Source organism: Diadema setosum, chromosome 5 (assembly GCF_964275005.1).
Source record: "Diadema setosum chromosome 5, eeDiaSeto1, whole genome shotgun sequence".
In the NCBI taxonomy this organism is placed as follows: Eukaryota; Metazoa; Echinodermata; class Echinoidea; order Diadematoida; family Diadematidae; genus Diadema; species Diadema setosum.
The window spans coordinates 21,258,935-21,282,643 of record NC_092689.1 but is presented as its reverse complement, the minus strand read 5'-3'; the positions used below and the strand labels follow the sequence as shown (position 1 = coordinate 21,282,643).

Sequence of the window (23,709 nt, the reverse complement as noted above, 5' to 3'; positions counted from 1 at the left end):
TTTCAGATCAATGCGGACTTTGCCCAGTTGTACCGAGAAAAGTGCAGGAGATGGTGAACAGATGGGGGCCATTTTACGTCAATAGAATCTTGCACTTGCCAAGCGAAACCACCCTTAGTTGCAAGACATCGTAAGAAGATGTGAAGACATGGATGGAGACAGTAAGTCCTTCCGCCAATCCTCATAGATCTTGTGGCATTGACTATAATTACTGGAACAATTTCTGTCCAAAGTGTAAGAGTCAAACTCACTCATTTGTTTATGCTTCATTGCTATTACACCTTTCAGGAAAGTGAATGTGTACGAGTTTGCTCTTCATAGACTGATATTGATAATAAGTCGAAAACTGAATGTTAGGGATTGTCAGAGCTGATACAATACGTCATATCTAATATGTTAAAGAGAATGGGTGAAATACTTAAAGTTGAAAAAAAAAAATGTATTGTGTTCCATTCTATAGGAATTTTGTGGAATGTCACTACTTGCAGCGATGCTTCACAGACCCAACATCCCCATATAGAAGAAAGGGAGAGGACCTCTCATGCTCCCGGGGGATGCCCAGCAGTACCTGGTGCAGAATGACTATGTGCCTGTAAGTACAGTATATGCTTAATGTTTATAGACTTGAAATCAGTTTATGATCAAATCATTGAGCTTCCAATTTTGAGAATTATCAATATGCATGTTTCATTGGGCTTTTAAGTACCAGCTCATGTTTTGAGAAGAATATTTGAGCTTCGTATCTTACAAAGCAAGACTCGTGTATCTGCATGTACTCAGTAACAGGTGGAATTAAATCTGAATTTCTCATGCTGTCGTGAGAAATGCAAAGTTTTCTTTTCTGATATATCAGTGTTTTTGAAGCGATTCTTCTCAAACAAACTTTAGAACATTCAGCAATGAGTATTGTGTAGGGGTATCTACTGTGTTTTGACATTAAATTACGGATTAAAAATGCATGCTGACTTCTATTGATTTGTAATAATATGTACATCAAATATCTTATGAGTCTGGAACATGTAAATATCAAGTAGGCCCCACCCCGATGACGGCAAAAAGCATGGACCTACAACGAACCATGCAAAAAGTAATCTGATTTCTGGGAATTTTTTTCAAGGCTTTGAGGTTTACCAGATGAGACAAAATGTTTTAAAATAATATGTTCCGAAATATATCAGAAATATTTACTTGTACATCACAAACTAAAAGTTATGTGATGAATATGTTATTAGTACATTGTATTTAAGATCAATATGTAAAATTATATTTTAATATTTTTTCCCTCCAGAGTGCCCTCTCACTGAGAACTTAACTTCCCTTTATGTGATGCAAAGTTTATTTGATAATAATTGTAGCCTTTGTCATTTGCTCAAACAATTCAAGTGAAATTTAGTTTGAAATATCAGTAGTGCTATACATGTTTAATCTCTTTTCAGGTAGGAACCAATGTTCATGGCATTGCTGATGCAGAGACTCCAACCCCAGCCCCAAGCATCTTCTGATCTGGAGATTCTCCCACCTGAAAGCCCTAGCAAACGGGAAACGCCAAGTTGATCCGCGTGAAACATATACATCACGAGCGAGAATCGCGAAGTTCAGTGATGCTAAAGATGCCACCTTCAGCCAGCTCTGCTTAGTCAGATAAGGGAGTGACTAGACATACATCCAGTATTTTCTCATCCTGGACAAGACCATACTAAGTCCAGGCTGGAGATGACCGGAAGCAAGAATTTGACAGACTCTTTAAAGCCCACTGTGTCTTCATCGTCAAATATGCTTGGGTGCTTGAAGCATTCTTTGATTTTGTGGCGGCATATTCATGTACTGCTACAATCCCAAGTGAGGGCTTCGTTCTGGGCATTAGCCACGAACTTCAAGAACATGTCATTGTATGATGCTAGTAAGATTTTCCGACATTGTGCAACAAACCCATGCACACAAGAAGCATATCTGAGTTGCCCTGATGTGCAGCAAAGTTTTCTTAATTTTCAATGAATTCTTAAATCAAAGTAACACAGGTAAAATGCTGCAATGTTTCCTTTGAAGATACTATCATGCATAATGTTTGACTCATGGATATTGAGTTATGTTATGTGTGCCTCACTTTTCCATTTATATTGAGCTACAAATCAATGCACACAAGAAGCATGTCTGTCATGCCCTGGTTGTAGTAAAGTTTCCTTGTAATTTTTTCTTTGTGTGCATTTTTAAATGAAAATAACACAATAAGGAAAGTTAATGCCGCAATGTTTCCTTTAGAGGTGCTATCATGTATGTGTGTGCCTCACTTTTGCATTTGCATTGCTACGTGAACATTTAAACAATATTTCAAGTTTTTATACATGTCCAGCTTCAATTTATTTATTGTTCATCTTTGGCTTGTTTTCTGTATATTATGTCTGGTTGATGATGAAAAAAAAAAAAAGTAATGCCAGATCAGCATTGATTTAAATTGAAAGAAGAAAGTTTAAGTTCCCCTGAACACTTTTGTAATTATTCAACGATTACCTAATTTTCATCACTCCCACAGTGTTGTTGAGCCATTGTCCATCACATTTATTGAGCGCTGATTTGTTGCTATTTTCAATATGACATTGTGGCTAAACAATTTAATATGAAACTCTCTATTTATAAAGAAATAAACTTTGGTTTTCCAGCCAAAGTATGTGCTTGAACCCACGAGGAAGGATAGATTCAGCGCAGATGGGCACCTTAAACAAATTTAGAGCATTTGACTTGAAATTTGGCACACATGACCACTATGGTATATAGATATGGAAACAATGTGGTTAGCAATGCGTTGCCATGGTAACAGCTTTTTTTAAACCAAAAAACATACAAAAATATTGTGGATTCAGCTAACTTCCTTTAGTCTTCGAGCATTTAGCTAGAAATTTGGCACAAAAGACCACTGTGGTATGTAGATGTGTAAACGTATTCTTTCGTAAGTGTCGATCAATGTGTTGCCATGGTAACGGCATATTTTGAATGAAAATCATACAAAAATATTGTGGACTCAGTTAACTCCCTCACTCTTTGAGTAATTGGCTTGACATTTGGCACATGCAGCAACTTTAGCATATAGATGTGCAAACTTAATCTTTCATCAATGGTGAACAATGTGTTGCCATGGTAACAGCATCTTTTCACTAAAATGCATACAAAGATATTGTGGATTCATGTCACAACCTCAGTCTTTGAGCATTTAGCTTGAAATTTGGCACACCTGACCACTATGGTACGTACATGTGCAAACTTAACCTTTCGTCATTGTTGATCATTGTGTTGCCATGGTAACAACATAGTTTGAATGAAAATCATACAAAAATATTTTGGATTCAGGTAACTCCCTCAGTCTTTGAGCATTTGGCTTAAAATTTGGCACATGCAACCATTGTAGTTCAGAAATATGCAAACTTCATATTTCATCATTGTTAAACAATGTGTTGCCATGGTAACGGTGCATTTTCAATGAAAATCATACAAACATTTCGATTCTCCTGTCTCTGTTTAGAGCATTTTGGCTTCAAATTTGGCACATGTTACCTCTACATTACCTAGATGTGCAAAAAATCTTTTGTCAGTGTGGAAAATGTGTTGCCATGGTAACAGTATATTTTGCATGAAAATGATACACTAATTTGAATTCAACTAAACCCCTCACCCTTTTAGCATTTAGCTTGAAATTTGGCACATATGACGGCTATGATATAGGGCCTATAGTTGTGCAAACTTCATTGTTTTCTTAATGTCCAACATTGTGTTGCCATGGTGACACAATTTTTAGTAAAAACCATAGAAATCGTCAGTTTATTAATCTTGCTCACTCAGTTTTTGAGCACTTGATTTGAGAGGTGGAACAGTGCATTGCCATGGTAATTTTTTTCTTTATTAAAAAGTAAGAAAAAATAATCCTGGTTGAGCTAATTCCCTCAATTGTGGGTGGGGGTATATTAATCACAATGAGTGATAATTCTAGTTAAAAATTCAGATTGCATCACTTCAACATAGTGCTTTGTTACGAGATATGACATCAAAGTAATTAAGAAACTAGTGGTCCATCTCACTTGAACAGTCTCTTGAGATGGTTCCCTGTCATCAGTTGAGATGGATTCTAAAATATCAATAGATTAAGCAGGAATTTGTATATTCTTTTGTCAAACATTTTGTCTACCAAAATGCAGTATGGAAATGTACTTATGTAAATCCATTTCAGTCGTATTTCATTTTTTCTGGAGCCTACATGTGTATGACAATCATCTGTATATTTTGTAACTTATCGATGTTTGTGAAAAATGCATCAGTTTGATTTTGTTAAAATAAATAGACCTTTACATGTGAAGAAAGTGCATCAATTGGCTGTCATTTTCAGTAGTCCGAGTTTAAATCCATGATGGATTTATTTGAAATAAATCCAAGGAAGGCTTTAAATAAGTCTTTCGTCGTTTAAATCCAAGCTGGATTTATTCTAAAAACAAGTCTAAGAAAGATTTAAATGTAATCTAATAAGACTTAAAAAATAAATCCTATAGACTTGAAATTTAAGTCGAACATAGACTTAAATTTTTAAATCCTAGCTAAGACTTACTTTTAAGTCCTACGGTATTGTCTGTATTTACAGTCCGCTAGGACTTAAAGAAATAAATCCTTAGGACTTAAAAATAAATCCTAGAAATTAAGAGAGTACACTGAAGCGGGGCTGGGCTCGGCCGCGGCTCGGCCACGGCCAAGCCTCGCACTGTAAACGGGGTCTAGCACTCATTTCACTCTGATCTTTCCCCACTCTGGCCTCGGCCCCCCCCCCCCAAGAAAAAAGAAAAAGAAAAAAGAAAAAACGAGGAAACACACACACACACACATTGCAACACAACAAAAACCTCTCCCCTACACCAGGGAGGTGGAAGAAAGATGGAGATGGCACTCTGAGAGCTTCCCTCAGAGAAAAAATCAAGTGGTCTTACACCGATTAACGTCTTGAAATCCAACCCTCATTCTGTGATAAATATGTCAAAATCTGGCCTTATCGGTCCACCCATCACCCTCCGGCGCACTAGAGTGACGCAACATGATCTCCTTTCCAGGCCTTCCATAAACACACACTCGTAAAAATCGGGCTTTGAAGCGATGCGTGGCACCGACAATATGACGTCATATTCAAAATTTTGGCAGTCTATTACATTCAGTGAAAGACGTCCCCCTTCGAAAGCTACAACTTATGGCTCAAGAATTGGGTAGCGTGGTATGTCTATACCTTTCGCTGGTTCAGCAGACTGTGCTGAGGAGATTGCCGTTTGAACCAGCGAAATCGGTACACAAACAACGGAGTTACTGAGCAGTAAGTTTTGTGCGCTAGAGATGTCATCATATTGTTTCTGTATCGATTATGAGAAATCCCGCACATTTCCGCAATTTTTTTATAGTTAGAGAGGTAGGCCTGACCTTGATCTTCAAAATGATATAAGTTACATGAGCATGTTCGGGCGTGTTTTCAAACAGTTCGAGTGTAAAAGTAGTGCTTCATAGAGACCGAGGCGGTTTTTTTTTCGTCTGCACCCGAGCGAGCTGGGGCTTTTCAGCGTACTCGTCGGGTTGTTGTAGGGCCGCCGCGTAGGCGTCGGGACAGCGTTCGTTGCCGTTGTTTCGGTGAATTTGAGTTACTAGTAAATACATATTGGAATAGAAAGTTGAGTGTTAAAAAGTGTAAATTAGACATATCAGCCTTGATTATAATAATTTTCCGTAGAGAATTACAGATGATATCTATAAAAGCCTAGATGTATGATGCTGTAAGTATATTTTAGGGGGAAAAACAGAGCTTAGTATACAGTGTTTCGCCTCACTCTCCCTCGATCATTCATCGGTAAATACCGGTAATCGGCTTGACTCTACCCCATGCTAACGTTACAAAAAATTGAATTAAAAAGTAGTAGAGAACACCTCTGGAGCTAGTAGAATCTAACGTTTAACAGTGGTTAGATTCTAGTTTGTGAAATACTAGAGTCTACTAGCTAGGACTAACGTCAGGTATGCTTTTGCTAGGCAGCGTACCTGAGGTGACGCTGCGCTATTAAACAGTGTCCTGAGCCTTGCCCTTGCCTTGGCCTCCAATTTCCAAGCCAAGGCCCTGTTAGGATTAGCTTTATTAATAAGGTTCTTTGTTGTTATCTCCCTCTACAGGTCTGGTGGGGCTTAATGTATGCCAGTAGTTAGAGTTAGACAAGATAAGGAACTACCTATGCAAGTACTAGAACAAGATAAGGAACTACCTATGCAAGTACTAGAAAGTCCCAAATAGCCATCTACTTTTCATGGTAGCAGAGCGAGGTTACTAGAACAGGTAGACAGAATCAACAGTAGACATGGCTGAAAAGGTAAAGGACAATTTTGTGGCCCCACCAGTATGGAAGGTGGATACCACTTCATACGAAGATTGGAAGTTTGATGTATCACTGTGGACTCAATTCACCAAGACAGAAAAACGTAGACGGGGCTTCCTGTTGTACAGTGTTCTTCCTACAGACAAGGGAGTCAACGAGAAAGTGAGGCTGGCAATGCAGAATGGAGAGATCTCCATAAATGATGATGATGCAGTCAGTCAGATCTTTGGTGTACTAGACAAATGGTACAAAAAGGATGACCTCAGTGTGGTCTGTGAAGCGTGGTCTTCATACAAGAATCTACAGAAAAAGGACACTGAAAGCATGGATCAGTTCTTGAATGAATATGAGAAAAGAGTGAAAGAGCTCAAAAAGGAAGGAATCACTCTGCCAGAGGTTGTTCTGGCTATGCAGTTGATTGACAGTGCTGGTTTGGAGAAAAAGGAGAAGCAGATAGTTCTTACTGCAGTGGACTACTCAAAGAAGGAGGAGATGTATGATCAGATGAAAAATGCCTTACGAAAGTTCTTTGGGGAACAAACGATGCAGAAACAAAGAGGCACAACATACAAGGAAGAAGCTGTATTCAACACTGAGTCAGAAGAAGCCTACTACACTCGAGGAAGAGGTACAGGCCGTAGAGGTGGTTATCGTGGTAGACGAGGAGGTCGCTGGCCTAGATGGGGAAATCAGCCTGGTAGAGGACGTGGACATGACTACGGACAGGAGAGAAACAAATCACAAAATGAAAAAGGATCCAACACACTGAAAGGAAGTTCAGTGAGGAAAAATCCATGTGATGCAGATGGAAACTTCTTGAAATGTCATGTGTGTGAATCTATCATGCACTTCAAACAGGACTGCCCTCACCACAGTACAGGCAAATCAGAAAATGTCATGAAAACTGAAAATGAAGAAGCATACAAAGTCCAAGACTATTCTCATGAAGACAAGCAGGTGCTTATGACAGAAGCAGCTCATGCAGCCGTGTTGGATAGTGCTTGCACAAAAACTGTCACAGGACGTGCATGGAAAGAGTCATACCTGGCCTCACTGTCCTCAGACGAGAAGATGCATGTGAAAATTCGAGCCAGCGATACTAAGTTCAAGTTTGGAGGAGAAAATACAGTCAGATCAGATGAACGGATGGAGTTTCCATGCACCATTGCTGGTCAGAAGACAACAATTGTGACTGATGTGATAGAAAGTGACATTCCACTGCTGCTCAGTAAGCCGGATATGAAACGGTTGGGATTCACTCTGAACATGGCTGATGACACCCTAGAAGTCAATGGAAAGAAGCTAGACCTTGATACCACTTCATCTGGCCACTACTACTTACCACTGAGAGATTGTGAGATGCAGATTGAAAGGGTGAATATGGTTCTAGAAAAGACAACCCAGGAAGAAAAGAAAAAGATGATCACCAAACTTCACCGCCAGTTTGCTCACCCCACGGCAAAAAGCTTGAAAGCTATCATGAAGGATGCTCTAGATGATGACTATGCCACCCTCATTGAGGAGGTCAGTAACAAATGTGAGGTGTGTAAGAGGTACAAGAAAACACCACCTCGACCTGCAGTGAGCCTGCCTCTGGCTAGACAGTTCAATGATGTGGTGGCCATGGATCTGAAGCAGTTTGGCGAAGTGTACTTCTTGCATTTCATTGACCTGTTCACTAGATTCAGTAAGAGCAAAATGATCAGAAGAAAAACACCCAAGGTGATTGTAGAGAGCATCGCAACTGAGTGGATTGCAGCCGGATTTGGGCCACCCAAGAAATTCCTGGTTGACAATGGAGGAGAGTTCAACAATGCCGAATACAGAGAGTTGGCAGAGCAATTCAACATTGAAGTTTGCACCACAGCAGCATACTCGCCATGGTCAAATGGTATTTGTGAGAGAAACCACTATGTTGTGGATGTGTGTGTGCAGAAGATGATGGAAGATGACCCTCAGATGAACCTGGAAGTGGCCCTTGCATGGGCTGTCAATGCCAAGAACTGCATGCAAAATCAGAGTGGATTTAGCCCAATCCAGCTAGTTTTGGGGACAAATCCAAACCTTCCTTCAGTCTTGAACAGTTGCCCACCAGCACTAGAAGATGTTGAAGTCAGTGAAGCTGTGGCAAAACATCTGAATGCCCTCCATGCTGCCAGAAGAGCGTACGCAAGGTCTGAAGCTTCCGAGCGGATTCGCAGAGCCCTACGTCACAACATCAGAGTTCCAGAAGTCCCGTTTCAACCTGGTGAACGTGTGTACTACAAACGCGATGACAGTAACAGGTGGCGTGGTCCGGGAAAAGTGATAGGACAGGATGGCAAGATTGTCTTCATCAGACATGGCAGTCAACTAGTCAGAGTGGCATCCTGTAAATTGATCAAAAGCAATCACGACACTGCCTCTTCAGATGACATGATAGACAACAGAAGCAAAGATGACACTCAAATCAAAAAAACTGGAAGTGGCAAACTGACTGTCCTGGCAGAAATGGATGATAGCGAATCTGTGGAAGAAAATCACAACAAAGATGATGTCAATGTGTCTGAGCCAAATGAAGGAAGCGACAATGATAGCGTCCAACAACAAGATGGAATTGAAGAACAGGTTGATCGAATGAGAAATGAGGAGAATGCACAAGTGCTGATACCCAAAGTGAACGCAAACATAAAGTATCGGCATCCAGGCACAACAGAATGGACAGAGGCAAAAATCCTGAGTAGAGGAGGTAAAGCTACTGGAAGAAACAAGAATTATGTCAATGTAGAGACCAGTACAGATAAGCACAGATACGGCATTCACCTTGATCAAGTTGAATTTGAAACGATGCCTGATGGAGAAGGAGAGCAACCAACAGACACTGATCAAAGAGGACAAGCTGAAGGGGTCAATGTCATCTTCATACCTCCTAATCATCACAATGAACCTGAAGTCATAGAGGCCAAACAGAAGGAACTTCAAAATTGGAATGATTTTGAAGTGTACCATGAAGTTGAGGATCTTGGTCAGCAGACGTTGTCCACAAGATGGGTGATTTCTGAGAAAACAATGCCAGATGGAAAGAAAGGAGTAAAGGCTAGGTTGGTAGTCAGAGGATTTGAGGAACAAGACAAAGTCCCTTCTGACTCACCAACTGCTTCAAAATCTGCACTCAGACTAGCAATGGCAATAGCGGCAAGCGAAGGATGGAAGTGTGAGAGCATAGACATCAAGGCGGCCTTTCTACAAGGCAGAAAAATAGACAGAGATATCTATGTCACACCCCCCACAGAAGTAAGTCAAGAAGGAGTCCTGTGGAAACTCAACAAGACAGCATATGGCTTGGAAGATGCATCTCGCAACTGGTATCTCAGTGTCAGAGAAGAATTAGTGAAGCTTGAATGCAAACAGTCAGAGCTGGATAAAGCTCTTTTCAGATGGTACAGTTCTGGGAAGATGGAAGGCATTTTCTTGATGCATGTAGATGACTTCCTATGTGCTCGAACTGATGACTTCAATAGGAGAGTCATTGATCCCTTGTTCAGAAATACAAGGTTGGAAAGCGACAGATTGACAATTTCCAGTATGTTGGGCTGGAGATCTCTCAAGACGACAATGGCATCAGAGTACAGCAAAAAGCATACGAGGCAGAAATGGAGGAGATACCCATCACGTTCAAGAGAAAAACTGAAAAAACCTCCTCTCTGAACAAAAGTGAGATGCACAATTTGAGGACGACTGCAGGTCAGCTCAACTGGATGGCAACACAAACTAGACCAGACTTGAGCTTTGATGCTCTGGAACTAAATATGACTAGAAACCACCCGACTGTCGACCAGCTGCTGAGAGCAAATAAAGCTGTGCGACATGCCAAATGTCAGGGAGAAGGCATACTTTTCCCACCACTAGGTCCTTTTGAAGGATGGAAACTTGCTGTGTACTGTGATGCATCCTGGGGCAACCTTTGTGACGGAGTGTCAAGTGCTCAGGGTCATGTGATCTTCCTCCATGGACAAGATGAGAAAAGTTGTCCTGTGAGTTGGACGTCAAACAAAATAAAGAGGAAAGTGTCAAGCACTCTAGCAGCAGAAGCATTGTCCATGCAGCATGCCCTTGATGATGCAGTCTACCTTGGAAGTCTGATAACCGAGATCTACAATGACAGCTATGCAGAGAACGTGGTTCCCATCACTGTATATACGGACAATAAGTCTCTGCATCAAAACATACACTCCACGAAGCAAGTGTATGAGAAGCGTCTGAGAATCAACGTGGCTGAAATCCAGAGGATGTTGTCGTCTGGAGAAATCCGTGCCGTCGAGTGGTTGCCGAGCAAGCTGCAGCTGGCGGACTGTCTGACCAAAAGGGGTGCCGATAACAGACTGCTTCTGGAGAGTTTCAAGAGTGGTGGACTGCCAATGGACTATTTTGACATTTGAGATTCCCAAGGAATTATAGGAAAAGGACCTAAAATGTCTTGTACGTGGTTTTGAATATGTGACATTAACAAGACTACGTTTTGTAAAAGAAAACTGCCAGATGTCAATGACTGAGAACATTGGACAGTATTTAAGAGGACTCTACCTGGATTGTGATGGACATGTGTTTTCAGGGTTACCTGAATAAATGACTGAGAACATTGGACAGTATTTGAAAGGACTCTACCTGGATTGTGATGCATGGACATGTGTTTTCAGGGTCACCTGAATAGACCTTTTCGTGTTATACTCTTTATTGTATTGTTGTAGTTTTGGATGTGAGTGTTCTTCTATTCATGTATGATGTACCTCCCCAGACCTCGGTTTTAATCAAAAGAAGAAACAAGGGGGAGTGTGTTAGGATTAGCTTTATTAATAAGGTTCTTTGTTGTTATCTCCCTCTACAGGTCTGGTGGGGCTTAATGTATGCCAGTAGTTAGAGTTAGACAAGATAAGGAACTACCTATGCAAGTACTAGAACAAGATAAGGAACTACCTATGCAAGTACTAGAAAGTCCCAAATAGCCATCTACTTTTCAGGCCCAACTAACTTTCTGAGTTTCAGTTTCAATTGCAAATCAAATTTCGTTAAGTTGCTGTGTCAATGTGATTTTGAATTTGCTAAAAGCAATTCCTCCTCAACAAACTCGTCTCCGTCAAAATCACGATCGCCAGAACCACCACCACTGCTTACACCACTGCTTTACAGAATACACTCTATGAGTTCTGTGCTTACACCGTAGGACACCATTTTATTCCCCGACCACAATGCATTTCGCGTCGTGATTTCCGCCACAAGATTTACGACTTGCAGTGCGCCGAGCGTGAGTAATGGGATTACGGGAGGGGGAAAAAAACGCTGTCGGGGCCACGCATGACTTCAAAGGAAACTCAGAAGAGCACACTCCATCTTTCTTCCACCTCCCTGCCTACACCTTCCCGATTTCCGTGTTTCTGTCAGGTGAAACAACATGTTCAAATACAATAATAAAACAACAGTAGATATTTATAGAAACTCGATACCCATTCATGCCAGCCAGGCGCCAGGCTGCCATGTAACTTCAAAGCACATTCCGACAGCTGGCTGGCAAACCACATGGCAGAGGAATTTGCGCGCACGTGTAAATTGCTCGACTGGAGGGAGGGCCTGGGAACAGCCCCTTGGTGATTAGTCTGTGAGTAATGTCTGTGAGTTATCAATAGCAGACCTTTTGAACAACTGCAAACGTCATGATACTATTCTGTCTTCCTTTTGGACTGAAAGAAAAACATCAAAAAGACGAGTTGAGTGTCACAAATTTTTACATAGCCATGCAAAAAGATTACTACACTCATGTCATGGCAAGAAATGAATCAATATTCCAAGACAATTACAAAGCAGCCTCGGGTACCTACAGACGGTGACATTGAGGCGCCATGCATTCAACCATGCACGTTGGGGAGCAACATGTTGGAGTTGGCAGGGAGGGGTGATGATTGAGTTTGTAATAACTTCCCGATACTCAGTGACAACACGATTGTGACAATCTCAAAACAAAGCTGAAGCTTCTTGTGGTCTCACGCCCAGCAAATCTGTGTGCTACAGTACTTCTCAATTCGAAGGAACTTTATCTCTGATCTGTTGTTTTTGCTGATTCTTAGGAACTTTTCATGCCTGAAGTTCAAATGGATGGTTGCCAAAAATTTCATGATTCACAAAGCTTCAGAATTTACTGAAACATTGCCTACTATATTTATTTGAAATGTCAAATTTAGAGGGTACAAATCAATGTGGATGATCATCCACATAGATTTGCATCCTCTAAATTTGACAAATATTTCAAATGCATTTAGACAATATTTCAGTAATTTATTTTAGACTGTTGATGCTGCAGTAAAGACATCAGAAATTTCATATGAACTTGGAAGTGTTAGGATGAAGACAAAAAAAAAATCTGGGCAGAAAACAAATACAAGTCTTTTTTATTGTCACTGGTAGTCACATTTGTGTTTTACAGATAGATAAATCAATAGGTATTATAGTATTGTATTACACATAGTTACAATCTCATGAAAAAATTGACATTCTAACACCTAAATTAAGCTCATCAAATATCGCAGGAGAGTGATTTTAAGGAGCTTAAATGAAAGAAATATAAAATCATTACATTTGTAATCCTGGGTCTTTGCCCTGGGGCTTCGACTTGAGCTATCTTTAATTAAACATTCTTTCCCTGTTCATCTCCAACACCCCAGACAGTTCATGACCTCCAAGAATGCGCCAGTATGCGCGCTTTCTTCTGTTGATTGGTCTCGCTCGCTCTCTCTCTCCACCCCTCCCCATTCCCCAGTCTGGCACCTTGGCATCGTGGGATTTTTCTTTTTTTCTGCGTGAACTTGGTGTTCACTCTTTATCTACTGAATCATGCATTGTGCGCTGTGCTCTACACACGACACATGTGGAGCAGGCAGGCATAGCAAGTCACCACTTGACTCACCTGCTGGCAGCTTACCGCGAGCAGAAAACAGCAGTATCTTCTGTTGCCGCTACTTTTACTGCCAAAATACTGGCTTTATCATCACACATTATTCGGCGAGACACACATTGTGTTTTGGAATATAAATGGACTTTCTTCTATGGTTGTGTTGATTGTTGGTGTTGGATTGAGTAAGTGTTCGACAGTTATTGAAACTCAGTCTCCGTAGTCTGTGAATATCGTGGACATGTAATAATGATTAATTTATAGCTTCTGTTGGATTTATTTTTTACTTTTATGTGTTTTATTTTGTTGAAAAGTGACTTTCCGTGTGGATTATTTTTTCCGTTTCTAATGGCCGTTTCCGCGTTTTCCGTCAGTTTTCCGCGATCGTGGAAAATTACTGTCCCTACTTGTGCTAGCCTTTTGCTTGAATCTGTATGCATAAAAACAAGCAATAGCTTTAGTGATTTGCTTAAAAATGAATGCAGGGTCTGATCCAAAAATCAAGGGAGTGCGACGGGACAGAATTTGAATGGGTTTTTCATTCAAAACAAAAAGTTTAAGTGTTAGCAGCCATATATATAATTATCATTACGAATGTGTCAAGCATACATGAAGGCATCACACTGCAATATAGACAAGATCGACATCTGTTTTGTTTTCATGGCAACATATTTTACTAGCGCGATGGGACAGACTGAAAAACTCACTGGTTTTCTTGAAGAAAATTCAAAGGAGAATTATAAGTTAATGACCAACACAGACCATGTCAAGTGGTGTTTGTTTGTCAATGTTCCATACATTACTTGCACAAATAGAGAAACATCTAGATCTAATAGATTTTATTTTTTAGGTAATTTTCTGAAAAAGCTGTTGAAGTCCGTCCCATCCCGCGAAAATCAAGGGACCGTGGCAGGACGGAATTTGGTAGAGTTTTTTGCTCACAAAAAGAAATGTTAACATGATAGCAGCCATATATCCCTACATGTATCAAGCTTACATGAAAGCATGAAAGTGCACTATACACAAGGCAGACATTTCTTTTGCTCCCATGGCAACAACAAATTTTACTGGTGTGACGGGACTGAATAAAAAAATCACTGGCTTTTGTAAACAAAATTCAAAGAAGAATTATATCAAAGTAGATGAGGCAGACTTGCCATGCTATGTGGTGTTTGTTTGCTACTATTCCCTACATTACTTCAACAAAAGAGCTAACATACAGATCTAATATATTTTAGTTTTTAAGTAATTTCCTCGAAAGGTGTCGAATTCTGTCCCGTTGCATGATGGGACAGAACAATATGCACTATGTTCAAAACAAATTGACTAATTTTCATCAAAATGTGTTCAAACCTGTGTTTAACACAGTTTTATAGCATTTTAGTGTAGAGTTAGCATACCAAGATTTAAACTACTGAGAAATGATGGAAAATATCACTAACAGTTATCACTACCGGTACTTAAATAGTCAAAAAAATTTTCTTCAAACAAAAATCCTTACACTTATGGTTTACACCAATAATCCTTGATTACATTTTTTCCAAGAACATTGTTTTTTATGAATGAAAATGAGACTCATACATTGAATGTCGTTTGCACAATCCTTGAATTCTGCCTCCATGATTATAATGACTGTGCTATAAAGTCTAGATACAAGTTTTCAGCAGCAGCAATGCCACTCAGAGTAGTGGCAAAATGGTTTTGGGGAAGTAATTTTGTGATAATCTTGGCAATTGTGGATTATTTTTGTTTTTGTTTGAATTTCCATCCACAAGGGGTTGAGCATCATACATTGGGATCACAGTTTTTGAAAACATGCTGATAGTTTTTCAGTTGTAAAACGTCACCTTTTTTTTTTTTGAGTTGCAGTAATATTACTGACATTTCTTTGTCATACAAATTGTGCTTTAAAATTTTAATGTCAGAAGTGTCTAAGAATTGAAACAGGTAAACATGTATTTTTAGATGAAAATTTTTGAATTGTCACTTCCCCATGTGCATTCCAACATGGGGATGCTCAAAATTAATGTTTCAATATTGAAATCCAACAACTGTCCAAAATGCTTTATTTCCCTTTTTCGCATAAGGCCAAGTAAAAAAAGAAAGCAGTTTCTCGTCCGGGTTTTTTGAGCAAGGCGATGAGGGAGGTCCTTACTATTTGATATCTTACTATTTTTTCGAGGATTGTCAAAATGGAAGTAATATGTGTTTCTCGTCCGGTAATTTTGAGAAAGGTAATGAGAGAGGGCTTTACTATTTTCTATATCCAATATATGAAATGACTATCACTCTGGTAGCTGTTTTATGAGAGACCAGGTCCCAAGTATATGTCTTGCCTGCACTCTGTGCATTTTCAAACAAATAGATATATGTACCATACTTGAAATGAAACTTCATGCATGCAGAAATACATGTGCTTTTTCTTTCCACTACAGATGTCAAGGGAAAATGACCATCTTAATACTGGTATCTAGGCCTAGTGTTGTAATGGCATTTCTGATACCCGGTACCAGTGTAAGCTTGCAATTCTGATGTATTGTGCTATTAATTGAAACAGGTATAAAATATGTCTTTCAACAGAATACCAATGTACGACTGAAATAATTTCCATGATATTCAAAACACTGATTTATTTATCATTGGTAGTGTGACTTTTTGTGTCCACACAGCTGGTATGTATATATCTGCATCTCTTCACAGTACAAATATATTGTAGAACATTCAACTGGAAACTGGCTTGTACAATTGCAGATGTCAAAATGATACTTGCTGATATGGCATTATAGCATTAAACCTTTAAAGATGTTTCTTCATGTTCGACATTTTGATGAATGATTGTATACTACACTACAGGGGATACGACTCACGGCCGTGTCCTTGAATTTACATCGTAAAGAAAAGTACATGTATCCCGCAGAAATACGAGACAAACCAGAATCCATGGAAAAGTTATTTATTTTGTGGATACACCCATTTAATAATTCTACATTTGCTGGAAAAGCGCATTCATTTTCTCTTCAAAATAGAACAAATCCGTCATCGCCGTCAGATGCAACGTTACAGAGCAGAGTGTACGGGCTTACACCTGGTGCCTGGTACATAGACAGTGCAGTGCAGACACGCATGCCATACGCGACCGGCACGGCCACGGTGCACTGGCACCGTACCTCGACACTGCACACACATGCACATAGTCACAATGACATGAACATGTATACAAACTCGATACAATCCTCACAAGCATTTGTACAGCACAATTCAAGGGAAAATACGAACAATGCGCGAAATATGCGCGGAATATCAGCGATTGTTCGAAGAAATGTTGCCGCTATCGCGTTCACGACGTACCGAGTGCGCTGTATTCATCACAGCCCAGGCCCGCGCCCGCGGCCGCCCGCGCCCTTCCAACTACAGTTCGACTGCTTTGTGGGTCATTCCTTCTTCTTGCCTAGCTCGCAGTATGAAATGCATGCGTTATTACATACGCACTACGGAAGCTACAGCTATACTACAGATAAGTAGAGGACGCAAGGCGTAATTAGAAATGAGACATCACGATTGGTACTGGTAGGTGAACTGTCGATCTTTTTTTCGGCGGCCGAAAAATAGTAAATATCAAAAAAGTCGATGCGGCAACTGAAAATCGATGCGGGCGGGGAGCGGGCTGGGACGAAAATTATGAATTTCTTGGTATTTTCAGCGCAATTTTGAAAATAGTAAATAGTAAAAAAATCGATGCGGCGGCCAAAATCGATGCGCGCGAGGACGAGAAACTGGTTTCTTTTTTTACTTGGCCTAACCCCTTTTTTGTGGCAATTTTTCTTCCCTATTTCTCAGACATGGTAAGAATCTGCATGATGATTTAAATATCAATCTCAATGAAAAAAAAAATACAGTTTCGAACGCATGAACAAGAGACTCCTACAGCATTAATGCAGTATTGTCTACCAGAGTAGACTGTGCATTCATCAACGAAATGACTGATTTCGTAATAATGAAATATTCCATGCGACCTTGGCCTCCACGGTTTTTGTCCATGGTTTAAACCATGGTTTCATTTGTACCCCCTTCGTGAATTTGGGCCTAGGTGTTTGTGTATAGATACGTGTGTGTGTGTGTGTGCATGTGTGTGTGTGTGCATGTGTGCGTGTGTGTCTGTGTGCATTTATGAGTGTCATTTTATAGCACTTCTGCTATGTCAGGATATGTTCTGCACACACATGCCCTTCCAAATACATCCCATCAAACCTGCCTTTATTCTTGTTTAGCACAGGCATGATGTCCCTTTTTGTTGAAACCGCAAGCAAAAAGGTTCAAGTACAAGCAAAAGGTTTATGAAAATGCATGTAGATTTTAAAGATAATATAAAGTTTTGGTACCTCAAAAGTTCCCCTGAATTTCCTTGTCTTAGTTTGTGTTTCAGGTTAAAGTACCTTTCATATAACTAACACTGTGAGACTTACTCGCCCCAAAGTGCTCTCATGTCTAGTAATCATGCAATTAACTGCGACCAGCAGCCCCATATGCATAGCGTAATAGGGCTTCGCATTGTAGCATTCAGGATCATGACAGATTTAGTATCGCGGGTAAATATCAACTTAAAATCCAAAAATTTCTTCAATTTGAAGACTTACCAATTAAGTTGAAGTATTGAAAACAGGCTTCGGGCAACGTTTGATTCTGCCAATAGTCCCTTTCTGTTCGAATTGATGACTGAATGTGACTCGGTCGAGAGGACCTTGGGAGAGCTACATACACTGAATACTACGGCCAGCGCATGCGCACACATCACATGCGCACAAATTTCAAATCCATGAACAGATAAGATGTTTGTGTGCACATGCGCTGGCCGTCAATTCATTAAAATTAAAATCTAATCTTGACAATTTCTGTGAGTGGTTTACCGTAAAGTTCCGTGTATAAGACGCACCCGTGTATAAGACGCACCCCTACTTTCGGACCTAAAATAAAAAAATTTAAAAAAACACGAAAATTTCCACGCAAATATTGCGTGTGTCATACGGCGGCAGCTCTGGAAGGAACCATTACTGCTTGATGAGCTTAATTGTGCTTGTGCTTGAAGCAATAGCTTGCAAGCAACTGTACTTTTCATGCATACGGCCCAGTCGTGTGCAAGCCCTTAAAAGAAAACTGTACTGACATATTCTAATTGTCTGATAATTCTAATCTACATTTTTTGATGCCTACTACTGGAAAGAGAGGATTGTAAAACCCAGGATAAGCCTGCAATGATTTTTTGAAAAAAATGAAAACGAGCAAGCCATGGAACGATCCACACAATTTGGCCTACGTCACAGGTGCTCTTGGTGCACAACTCCAACACTAGCAAGACGAACTACATAATGCCAATTTACTGATGAAATCTCACACGAAGTACTGCAAAAGCTGTTATTTAGTATAATTGCAATATGGAGCTATAATAAACATGTTAAACAATATCTATTAATCTTTAAAAGCAATCTCTTCAACAGCTTTTTATTTAGATAAAACTTGTGGGGAAATTCCAGATATGCAAAATGAAATTGGCATCGTTATCCGAACGTGCTGCCCGTAGAAGACTGTGTGTAAGTAACGTTACGCATTGATGATCATGATCGAGCGATGGTCCGCCAGTTCAAACTATCTAACGTAGATGAGGGTTGAGTGAATCTAAATCCAAATGTAGATAGACTCTCTTCAACGGCACGCACGATTTACGCTTAGTAAGATGAAAACGGTACCCAGTACACATAGACTCTGAAATACTAGAACTAGGACTAGGACTACTGAGCAGTCAAGGAGTAGGTTCTACGTGGCAGTCCAAGTTTTGATGAGTAGGCCCTACACTCACTCACCGTCGACACTGCAGCTGTAGGCCCTATGCGCACAGCGCTAATAAGGCACAGCGTAACGTTACATACCCCTGCTGCCAGAACTTGAAGAAAGTCCAGACGAAAGTCCAGACTCCAGATCTAGATCTGGACCCTTGTCCTGCAGGCACTGTTGTTCCTGTGCTGAATTTTTCAGGTAAGGTATCTGCTTTACGGATTTCCGATGTTTTGTAGTCGAGATAAATCTCATAGTGGTGTTATTTACACCAAGGACTAATGTTAGATCTGACAGTTTGTTTCAGTAGGCCTACTAGGACCCATATCTCGGAAGAGTGGCCTGACCATAGAGCTGTATTTAAAGCTCTATGGGCCTGACCACGTAGATTGCAACACAGTGTCGCCGCTTCGCGATTCCCAGCGCTGGTGTAGGTATAGTGCTAGCGTACTTCCGTATCCATGTAGATATCTCAAAATTCACCTTGCCAAATGGCACCAAACTCACAGGAAATACTTTATGATTCATATCCAACAGCTCACGTTAATTGGAAACAAATCACATGTCGGGAAGCGTAAGTGTAGATGTCGACTTTCCTGTCGGCGTTGCTAAAAATAATCTGCTCTACGACTAACACGAGTGATTGCGGCCAGGCCCTACCTACCTGCTGCGCACGCACAGACTGAGGTTAGCCATTTAATATCATGAGACAAATCTTTCAAGTAATTGGGGGCAATAAATAAAGTTACAAATAATTTGAGGTAAGTTCAATGAAAAATGTAGTTCCTATATCACACAAGTCGCAAAAATCATTACACTTTTGAGTTTAGTTCTCGCGTAAATTCCCCGTTCGCACAGTACTAGTCGGCTAACTTCAGTTCTAGATTGCGCATCTTGCGTTCGCCAAGATCTCTCGCGAAGAGTGAGTTTTTTTTGAGTGACGACTTGAAAGTCGACGTCAATATTGATACTTCTCGATTACTGATTTCGTTCAAATATAAGAGAATACTTTGAAATATGCTATGAAGTATATCCTGATTTTGGTGCAATTTGGTTTAGTGAAATTTGAGATATCTACATGGATAGAACAGTACACAAGCGCCGCCTGCTAGCTAGATTAGGCCTAAGCGTCGTCTGCTACTCGATACGAATTAACGCACACGTATGCGAGCACTTGTAATCAGTAATAGTGAGAGCACCTGTGACATCATAACATCCGGGCTCGTCAGCCCATTAGCATAATTCTCACCTAAAAAGTTCCATTTTTAACATTAAATTACGGACTTAATCGTTATGAAATTTTGATTCTGTTTGCACCGCTGGGTCTTTTAGAATTAAAAGAACAACAAATAAAAAAAATAAAAAACCGGTACAATGCCCTTTTAAAGGATGGAGGTACTCACTCAAATGCTGATCCAGCAATGGGCCGCTTGGACTTTTTGACTGCATAGAGACACCCATCCAGCTTGTTGATGCATTTGTAGACAGAACCAAACTCCCCTGATCCAATCTTACATACCTCCACAAACTCAGCCTCGTACCGTGAAATCCCACTGTCACATAGGGCTATCCTCTGTTGTGGAAAAAGAAAGAAGTAGAGGAAGAGGATGTAATTAAAATCTAATCTTGACAATTTCTGTGAGTGGTTTACCGTAAAGTTCAGTGTATAAGACGCACCCCTACTTTTGGACCTAAAATAAAAAAAAAATTAAAAAAACACGAAAATTTCCACGCAAATATTGCGTGTGTCATACATATTGTTTCAGCTCAAAATTCAAAATTTCCCTAGAATGCAGCATGTATTTGGCGGGGAATGCTCTATTTTTCGTTTCCTTTTATACTTTCTTTTAACGGTATTCATCAGACATCAGGAAAATATGGAAGACGCAATGTGCGAGACTTGTCTCGGTACTCACTTGCTATTGTTTCGCCTTTCAATCGTGGTACATGTGTCATGCATATCGTACTCATGAGTGTACAGTACGATCTTTGCTGTCATACATAGCAGAGGGTGTCTCGCATATTGACGCATGTCAGACTGGAAGGTTCATTATGAAAAATAAGAAAAACATCAACAAGTGTAGCAGAGGGATCATATGGCGAGACGTACGGTGCGTACGGTAATTACACTCACTGTTGTTTCGCCCGGAGGGATTACCAGTAACATGTGTGTCTCTTGTACCATGCTTGTATGCACAGTGCTAGCCTTTTGCAAAAGGCAGCTCGCTATAATTTCAGCACACGCACACAGAGAGCAATGGACTTGCACACACAGCGCGCAACGGGCAAGCGCGCTCCGATCCGATCGCTGTGTGCACGCGAGTCCATTGCAAAAGCCTCTCTGCAGCTGCTGCCTTTGCCAAAGGCTTGCTAGCTAGCTGGCTAGCTACAGTGTAGCTACGCTATCCTAGCTGGCCTCGTGAAATGAAGAGCAAACGAACGACATGGATATGCATGCATGCTTCACACATTGTTCATATTTACGGTGACATAGTGGCGAACCTACTCCGTATTTTACAGCTTTTGTCTATGGCCATATTGATACTAGTACATTGATAAGTTTTACGGTATCGGTAATTTAGTAATAATACCTGTACATCGCGTATTCCAGCTACTAGGTTGGCTGTTGGTAGCTTGGTAGACTGACATCGGTAGCATACAGCAGTGCTGTTACAGCTGTTGTCTATGGCCAGATTGATACATCGTTACTGCACAAGGCCGATGTAAGTTTATCTCGTATTTGCAGCTTTTGTGTGTGTCCAGATTGAAAGATCTGTAGCGGTTTTCTATATCTATGTTTCATATTGTCTGGCACTCTGGCTGTTGTAAATTACGCTGTCTGGCGGCCACAGTATTTTGTCAACATCCACGCGAGCTTTCTTTGTGCGCCGGCACATGACAGGTGCGCACTACATTCCTCGCTTTTGTCATCGTGCCGAGGTACGCGTATTTCACATTCCAACAGTAGTCGGATTTTCATAAACACACCCCTTGTTTTGCTGTCACGGAAACAAGCTACCAATTAGTGACGAGCTACGCATCTCCATCAGCCAATTACCACTCTCAAAGCTCCTGTCCGTGACATGTTTTCTCCGACCACGCTGTTTCATTTTCCACGCTTCCTCACTTCACGATTAGCTTTCATCCAGAGAGCACGATCTAATCGTCGAAGTCACGTCCGCATATCATCCTTACTTACGGATTATATTCAATTCGGAATATCACACCTTCCCGGATTTTATACTTCGCGACTTTCGCTACATTTTATACCGCGATTCGCCCTTTCTTCATACTCTACACTCCAACCTGGGGATTTTTACATCACTACATTCAACGCGATCAGCGCTTCGTTACATCACTTCATTCAACGCGATCTACCTGCGCTCTATCACATTGCACTGCATCGGTCCTGCTAGCGTTCTGTTCGTGGTGTGCAGGCTCTACCAGGGACCTCGCAGTTTCATCTATCCAGCGCCTCAGCGGTGGACTCTACCCTCGCTTGTGCTAGCCGCGGCACCCGGAGGATACTCCACGCTGCTGCTGGATATTTTGTACATATTTCTATGGGACACTGTCGTCTTCGGACACCCTAAGTGCATTCGGAGTTAGTCTATATAATTTCATATTATTTCGGGAAGTGCAATACCCATTTCAAGGACACTGTTCACCTCTACTGGTGCCCTGGTGCTTCCTACACTACTCTAAGTGTCATACGGTCGTCTACCCTTCCTGCTGGTGGTACCCCCAGTCCTGTCGTCCTGTTCGCCATTCGGTGAGTTGTTAGGTATTACATCATAGGCCCGTACCATAATACCTAGAGATTGCTCATTTATCCGTAAGTTTTAGTGATTGCTTACCTTCCAAACGTCGATGGGCATACATGGCCCCAAGTTGGCCTTATAAGATTGGGTGTACATGACAGATTTTTTTTCCGTGATTCGACTGTACCCGTGTATACGACGCATCCCCGATTTTCAATGTTTTCCGACGAAAAAATAGTGCATCTTATACACGGAACTTTACAGTATGCAACTGTCAAAATAATAATGCCTCTTGTGACACTTCGTGGCGGAGGCATAAAAAGAACAGTCCAATAATGACTTTAAAGGGAAGGTATACAGCTGTAGTATTAGTTGAGATGAGGATTGAGCTTTTTTTTTTGAGATAAGAAACTACTTATGAAATGTAACAAAGCATACAATTCTAAGAGGAATTCAAAGTTTATTTGATAAAAATAGGTTTTGAAAGGGCTGAGATATCCAGAAACAAAGTAAAACTAGAAATTTTGCTATGCGACTGGTATGCCTCTGCCATAATGCATGATTCTCTTTGTGGATCACAGTCACAAATCATCCTCACTGTACTTCTTCCTCAAAGGCTAACACTACTATCACTTGGAATTTTTCTTCCTTACCTTTACTACTGTAAACGTTGATATTTTTGTGTGATTAATTTTTGTGCTGAGCGGCTCAAAAACTGCCAACCCATTCACAATGTGCAGAGAAAATTGTGAAGATATTTTCTAAGACTTTTCTTAGAATTCGAAGTAGCAATCCTCGAAAATGTATGTACCGCAAATATTTCTGC

At 40.6% G+C, this 23,709-nt stretch overlaps 1 protein-coding gene across 1 annotated transcript in view; it reads right to left on the bottom strand.

Annotated features, from left to right (window-relative positions):
* The window catches only part of LOC140228636 (wee1-like protein kinase 2), a 173,856-nt gene that overhangs the window by 101,729 nt on the left and 48,418 nt on the right, over positions 1-23,709 (bottom strand). Inside the window, exon 3 of the mRNA XM_072308884.1 lies at positions 20,526-20,695. Within this exon, the coding sequence (XP_072164985.1) occupies positions 20,526-20,695 (170 nt within the window). The remainder of the gene's footprint in view (positions 1-20,525; positions 20,696-23,709) is intronic.